Source organism: Hylobates moloch, unplaced genomic scaffold, assembly GCF_009828535.3.
Source record: "Hylobates moloch isolate HMO894 unplaced genomic scaffold, HMol_V3 SCAFFOLD_18, whole genome shotgun sequence".
In the NCBI taxonomy this organism is placed as follows: Eukaryota; Metazoa; Chordata; class Mammalia; order Primates; family Hylobatidae; genus Hylobates; species Hylobates moloch.
In genome coordinates, this window is record NW_026652293.1 from 65,755,971 (window position 1) to 65,763,467 (window position 7,497).

General features: G+C 37.2%; 1 protein-coding gene across 5 annotated transcripts in view; it reads right to left on the reverse strand.

The window, feature by feature from the left end:
- Window positions 1–7,497, reverse strand: part of PCNX2 (pecanex 2) — a 351,803-nt gene that overhangs the window by 188,232 nt on the left and 156,074 nt on the right. For all 5 annotated transcript variants that reach the window (XM_058430821.1, XM_032137273.2, XM_032137274.2 and 2 more), the window contains exon 18: window positions 563–655. In XM_058430821.1, coding sequence (XP_058286804.1) covers window positions 563–655 — 93 coding nt within the window. The remainder of the gene's footprint in view (window positions 1–562; window positions 656–7,497) is intronic.

Below are 7,497 nucleotides of genomic sequence, written 5' to 3' on the forward strand. Positions count from 1 at the left end.
CAATGAGGAGGTGAAGAATAACCCATGCAGCTCACAGACATTTCCTCATGAAAAGGGGAGTTCATGGATGGACAATATTTTTGTATAGAGAAAGCAACTGACTGGAAGGACCACAGCCAGGAATCCCATCTGGAGCTACCCACTTTGTTTTTCTAACTGAAAATCCTTTTCCCACAGTCCTTTTGGCTCTGTGACCTCTGCCTCACCCCTGATACGGTGACTCCTCTCTTCTCTACTCATAGTAGAGCACTGTTAGCCCACCCTATGACTATTAACTGTCCTCACAGTGGATTCCACAAGATGTGCCATCACTCTTGCATACAAAACAGACCCCCAGATGCAGGTAAGGATAAAGCAATCGAACCCAATCTGTGATGTGGACCAAGTCACATCTTGGACATAACTGTTCACAGTACATGGATTCATTCCCTAAGCCTCTCAACGGGCATTTTGTTTTCTTTCTCTGGCTCAAGTGTCTTGTCAATACCCTGTAGCTCCATGACAGCTTTGTTATTAAGGAGAATAAGGGGGCAGGAAGAGTACAAAGTTGGTGGATACATACTCGCAATGACAGGAATACAGTGCTGGCGCTGACTGCAAATGAGAGGACAGCAACCACTGCGCAGACGATGAGATCCCATTTTAAGACATCTGTCTGGAAAGAGAAAACCAGCGGTAAAGGCGGCTCTTCATTTCTCTCAGCAACTCTGTGTGACCAGGTAAATCAAGCAACAGGACATTGACCCGAGATAAACTGTTTTTCCAGCCTATCACTTACCTGACACACTCAGTGGCACACACTGGATGGGCTGTCCACTAGCTCCTGCTTAGGGAATTTCAGGAAGACTAAGGTGGGCTGGGGGAGAGTGGTGGGGGAGAGGAATCACGCACTGCAAGGTTGGTGTATGTGTGCTAACCATAGAAAGAAGAAAGGTTTTCTACACAAGTAAGAGGCATGTGGTTCTTATAAGGTTCTTGTGTCTGATCTGTGTTTCCACAAACATAGATCAGATAGGAGATTCCCAGAGAGCTCCCCAAAGGGACTTAGATTATTAAGGTCTGATAAAGGAGGTCAAAGTGCTAATCATCTCTACTTGGCTTTAGGGTGTCTTGGATTTTAACATTCCAAAAACCTGGCTAAAACAAACAGAAGCCTCTTATACATTTCTTATTGCTTTGGACAAGACCAGGTTTTGCATTTTAATTTACCAGTCACATCACTGGCGAATTAAAGAAACCACTTCAAAATTATTTTACTTATATATATATATACACATATATATTTATATTTTTATATATACATAGATATAAGCAAGAGGTACACACATTACATGCAGACAATGAAATGTTCAGTAACTCACTAATACTTTTTCATACAAAATTGTAGTGTAAGCAGGGGCTAGGGAAAACAAAGCAAAGTTCAATCTAAGAATGCTGCGAATGCAGATAGATGGAGAATGGCCTGTTAGCTCCAACGGAGCACAATATTGCTGGCTGAACAATCTAAAGCAAACAGGAGGAACCATCACTTCTTTTCTCTCTGTAGAGGCGGATTATAGTACACAATTATTGATCATTTGAAGGTATCACACTGTTACCTGAAAATTCTGAAACCTTCAATACATTTATACCTCCCTTTCTTATATTGAAGGGATTTATGCCTTTTAAATCATTGTTTCTTAAATTAAAATGTGGGGTTTCTTGCAAGTCATGCTCCTTCCTGGCTTGCTGACCATATTATCATCCAAAGTAATAAAAAGAAACAGTGAAAAAGTCGGGATCCTTGATTTATTCATAGTAATTAATGGTAATCTGATTTTGGGGCAGGGATAACCATAGGAATTTAATTCTGAATCTATTAAATGTTTGTGATCAGAGAAATTCACCAAAGATTTACTTTAGCAACAGGCCATATATTGCTTCCTATCATTCCAAATGCTTAAAAAAGACCAGAACTTTCTAGAGGAACATTCTGTAATTCACGGCATCTTTTGGCTGTGGGGAGATGTTAATTTTTCTCTCCTATTTTTCATTAACACGGTTTTGTGTCATTTAAAAATTACTGAACGTTTATCTGAAAGAAGATAAACATTTTCCCGAATATTCTAATTTAAAATCATGTGTTATGTTTAACTGACTAATCATCTTTGTCTAAAGGGAAAATAGTCGGCCACCAGTATGACTGCTGGAGTAGGGAGGAAGGAAGGCTGCATTTCTAAGTTTCTTAAAGCAGAAGTAGGAATGAGCTCGAATTATTATTAACCTTTTTTTCACAGTTGGATGATATATGGGAATTCCACTGTGATTTCTATCAGTATCATGAGTATCCCGTATAAATATAGACCGTTACACAGCCTTTCTCTATTTATTAAAATGTTCTCTCCACCCATCTCTTTTCTATATTATAATTTCTAAATAGCTTATTGAGATAAAATTGGTACCAAAAAGCCACATATATTTAAAGTGCACAACTTAGGCCAGGCGCTGTGGCTCACCCCTGTAATCCCAGCACTTTAGGAGGCCAAGACAGGTGGATCACTTGAGGTCAGGAGTTCAAGACCAGCCTGGCCAAACATGATGAAACCCCTGTCTCTACTAAAATACAAAAATTAGCCAGTTGTGGTGGCTCACACCTGTGGTCCCAGCTACTCGGGAGGCTGAGGCAGGAGAATCGCAGAACCCAGGAGGCCGAGGTTGCAGTGAGCCGAGATCACACCACTGCACTCCAGCATGGGTGACAGAGTGAGACTCTGTCTCAAAAAAATAAAAGTATACAACTTAACAGGTTTATATATATATTTTACATATATAAATTATATAATATATATTATATATAATTCTGGTTATTGCTTTATGGGGATATATATAAATTATGGGACACTATATATCCCTATAAAACCATAACCAGAATTAAGATAATTAGCACATCCATTACACCCCAATGTTTCCTTTATGCCTCTTCCTAATCTATCCCTTTCCTCACTATAGCCTTGACTTTCTGTCTTTAGCGATCCTTCTGCCTCAGCCTCTTGTTTTCATTTTCTAGAATGTTATATAAATGGATTCATAAAATATGTACTCTTTTGGTCTGGCTTCTTTCACTCAGGGTACTTATTCTGAGATTCATCCATGGTGTCGTCTGTGTCAATAGTTCATTCCTTTTCATTGCTGAGTAGTATTCCTCTGTATGGATATACCACAATGTGTTTATCTGTTCACCTGTGTGTAGATGTTTGAATTTGTTCCCAGTTTTTGGCTATTTGCAGCTAAATAAAGCTGCAACAAATATTCATGAACAGTTACCTGGACATGTTATTTTTTTCTCTTGTGTAAATACCTAGAAGAATGGCTGGGTTACGTAGTAGGTTTAGTCTTAACTTTTTAAGAAACTGCCATAATCCAATTAAAAACTGGGCAAAGGACGTGAATAGACATTTCTCAAAAGAAGACATACAAATGGCCAAAAAATATTTTAAAATGTGCAACATCACTAATCATCAGGAAAATGCAAATCAAAACCACAATGATATACCATCTCATCCCAATTAGAATGGTTATTATCAACAAATGCTGGTATGGATGTGAAAGAAAAGGAACCTTACACACTGTTGGTGGAAATGTATATTGATTGGTACAGCCATTATAGAAAGCGGTATGGGGAGTTTCCTCAAAAAATTGAAAACAGAACTACCATATGATCCAGCAATTCCACTACTGTGTATTTTTTGAAGTAAATAAAATTAGTATGTTGAAGAGATATCTGCACTCCCAGGCTTAATACAGCATTATTCACAATAGCCAAGATATGAAATCAATCTAAGTGGCCATAAACCAATAAATATATAATATATATAATCACATTTTATATATGATACCACATTTTTTACATATGATATATATGAAATATATATCATATGTAGAAAACATATAGAAAATGTGACATACACAAACACACCCCCCATGGAATACTATTCAGCCACAAAAAAGAATGTAATCCTGTCATTTTGCAGCAGCAGCATGCATGAACCTGGAGGACATTATGTTAAGTGAAATAAGACAGGCACAGAAAGACAAATACCACTGAGTTCACTTATTTGTAGAATCTAAAAAAGCCAATCTCATAGAAGTACAGAGTGGAATAGTGGTTTGTAGAGGCTGGGGAGGGGAGAAGGAAGGGGGAGGAGAGATTGTTCAATGAGTACAAAATTATAGTTAGAAAGAAAAAATTCTGGCGTTCTACAGGATAGTACGAAGACAATAGTAACAATATCATAATGTGTATTTCAAAATAACTAGAAGAGAGGATTCTCAATATTCTTACCACAAAGAAATGATAAATAAGTGAGGTGATATTTTAAATACCATAATTTCATCACTGCAGAATGCAAACATGTATGAAAACATCACAGTGTACCCCCATAAATGTATACAATTATTGTCAATTAAAAGCAAAATTAAAAAAAGAAACTGCCAAGCTGTTTTCAAAGTAGTTGTAACTATTTTACATTCTCAACAGCAGCATGTGTGAGTTCCAGTCGCTCCATAGTCTTGTCAATAGTTTTTAAAATTTTAACCGTGCTAGTGAATGTATGCCTCCTAGGGCAGATTTTGCAGTATCTGGAGACATTTTGGTTTTTACAATTTGAGGAAGGGAAGAAATAATACTGCCATTTGGTGGCTAGAGACCAGGGATGCAGCCAAACATCCTACAATGCACAAGACAGCCCCCCCAACCCCCACCTCCCTGCAACCAGGGAAATATTCTGAGGCTCAACATGTCAACAGTGCTGAGGTTGAGAAACCTTAATGGAATGCTATCTAATTGTGGTTTTAATTTGCCTTTTCCAGTGACTAATGATGAACATCTTTTCATGTACTTAATTTAAAGTACTATTTATAGTAGCACTGAAAGTATACTTAGGGATAAATTTGAGAAAAAAATGTGCAAGACAGAAACCACCTAACATCAGTAAAGAAATAAGAGAAACTAAACATATAAACTAAATAAATAAATGGGGAGATATACTGCATTCCTGGATTTGAAGATTCAGTATTGTTAATAAGTCAATTCTCACAAAACGGATTGATAAATTCAATGAAATTGTAATGAAAATTCTAGCAGAATTTTTTTTAGAAATGGACATGCTAATTCAAAAATGTATATGGACATGCAATAGACCCTAGAATAGCTAAAACAACTTTGAAAAATAAAAAGTTGGAGGACATATAATACCTGGTTTCAAGGTTTATTACAAAGCTACAGTAACTATGGTATTGATGGTATTGGTGTAAATACACATCTAGATCAATGGAAAAGAATAAAGTGTCCAGAAATAGGCCACAACAGATATATGATCAATTGATTTTCAACAAAAGTGCAATGGTGAAATGACAAATCCCCTAAATGAAGAAAAGGATAATCTTTTCTACAAAAGGTGCTGGAACAATGGAATAGCCATCTACAAAATAAATAAATAAATAAATTAAATTAAATAAAACAAAAACAAAAACACCTTGATACTTACTTTGCTGCACATACAGAAATTAACTCAACATCATGAACCTAACAAACCATCAAACTGCTCAAAGCAACCATAAGAGGGAATCTTAATGATCCTGGATTTGGCAAAGATTTCTTAAATGGAGCACTAAAGTTGGAACTGTAAAATAAAAAATTAAATAAATTGGACATCACAAAAATGTAAAACTTTTGCTCTTCGAAAGACTCTTACAAAAAGGCAAGCCAAAGACTAGGGAAAAAAAAAAATTACTACTCATAAAACCCACATTCAACAAAGGACATTTACCTATAAACAAACAACACCCTCCTACATCCCCAGCTGCACACGGCAAAAAGTTCTGAACAGACGCTTCATTGAAGGAGATATACAGATGGCAAATGGTAATTACTGAGCTTTTTACTCTTGATTCTAGTTAATTAAACTAGACTGCTCTCCTAATATTGCTGAAAATAACATCAGCAAAATCAAAAGGAAACAGTTGTTTTTCTCCAAAGCCACCAAAAAGCAGATATTATTCTGTTCCCAAAATTTTATTCTGGAAAATAATATACATTTTTTTGGTGGGAATGTAGATAGGTGCAACCCATTATGAAAAGAATATGGAGGTTCTAAAGAAATTTAAAAATAGGCCAGGTGTGTTGGTTCCCGCCTGTAATTCCAGCACTTTGGGAGGCCAAGGTGGCAAGATTGCTTGAGGCTACAAGTTCAAGACCAGCCTGAGCAACATAATGGGAACACATCTCTATATTTAAAAAAAAAAGATATTAAAAACAGAACTACCATGTGCCCCAGCAATCCCTCTTCTAGGCATATACCCAAAGGAAATGAAATCACCGTGCCATAAAGATATCTGTGCTACCACGTGTATTGCAGCACTGTTCACAATAGCCAAGATGTGAAAACAACCTGAGTGTCTGTCAACAGATAAATAATGGATAAAGAAATTCTAATATAAATGTAAATGGAATATTTTTCAGCCTTTATGAAAAGAGACATCCTGCCATTTGCCACGACATGGATGAACCTGGAGCACATTTTGCTAAGTGAAATAACCCAGACACAGAAAGACAAATACTGCATGATTTCACTTTTATGTAGAATCTAAAGAGACAGAGAGAGAGAGTCAAATATATAGAGAATAAAACAGTAGTTAACATGGGCATGGGGGAGGTAGAGATGGGGACATGTATGTTAGAAATTATAAAGTAGCAGATATATAGGATAAACAACTCCAGCAATCTAATGTACTTGAGAACTATAATTAATAAAACTGTACTATATTTGGGATTCCTGCAAAATAAGTAGATTTTAGCTGCTCTTGCCACAAAAAGATAAAAATGGGTAACTATGTCAGATGATGGATATGTTAACTTACTTCACTATAGTAACCATTTTACTATCTATATGTACCTCATGACATTGTGTTATATACTTTAAATATACACAATAAAATATCTTTAAAAAATAAAAATAATATCTTTAAAAGGAATCTTCTAAGACCCCTGAACTTCAGAGCTTGCTACTCTGTCCTGTGAAAGCAGCCTTTAATAAGCTCTAGGTGGAGACAAGATGGCCGAATAGGAACAGCTCCGGTCTACAGCTCCCAGCCTGAGTGACACAGAAGACAGGTGATTTCTGCATTTCTGTTTGAGGTACTGGTTTCATCTCACTAGGGAGTGCCAAACAGTGGGTGCAGGACAGTCGATGAAGTGCACTGTGCGCGAGCCGAAGCAGGGCGAGGCATTGCCTCACTCGGGAAGCGCAAGGGGTCAGGGAGTTCCCTTTCCTAGTCAAAGAAAGGGGTAACAGACGGCATCTGGAAAATCGGGTCAGTCCCACCCTAATACCGCACTTTTCCAACGGGCCTGGAAAATGGCACACTAGGAGATTGTGTACCGCACCTGGCTCGGAGGGTCCTATGCCCACGAAGTCTCGCTGATTGCTAGCACAGCAGTCTGAGATCAAGCTGCAAGGC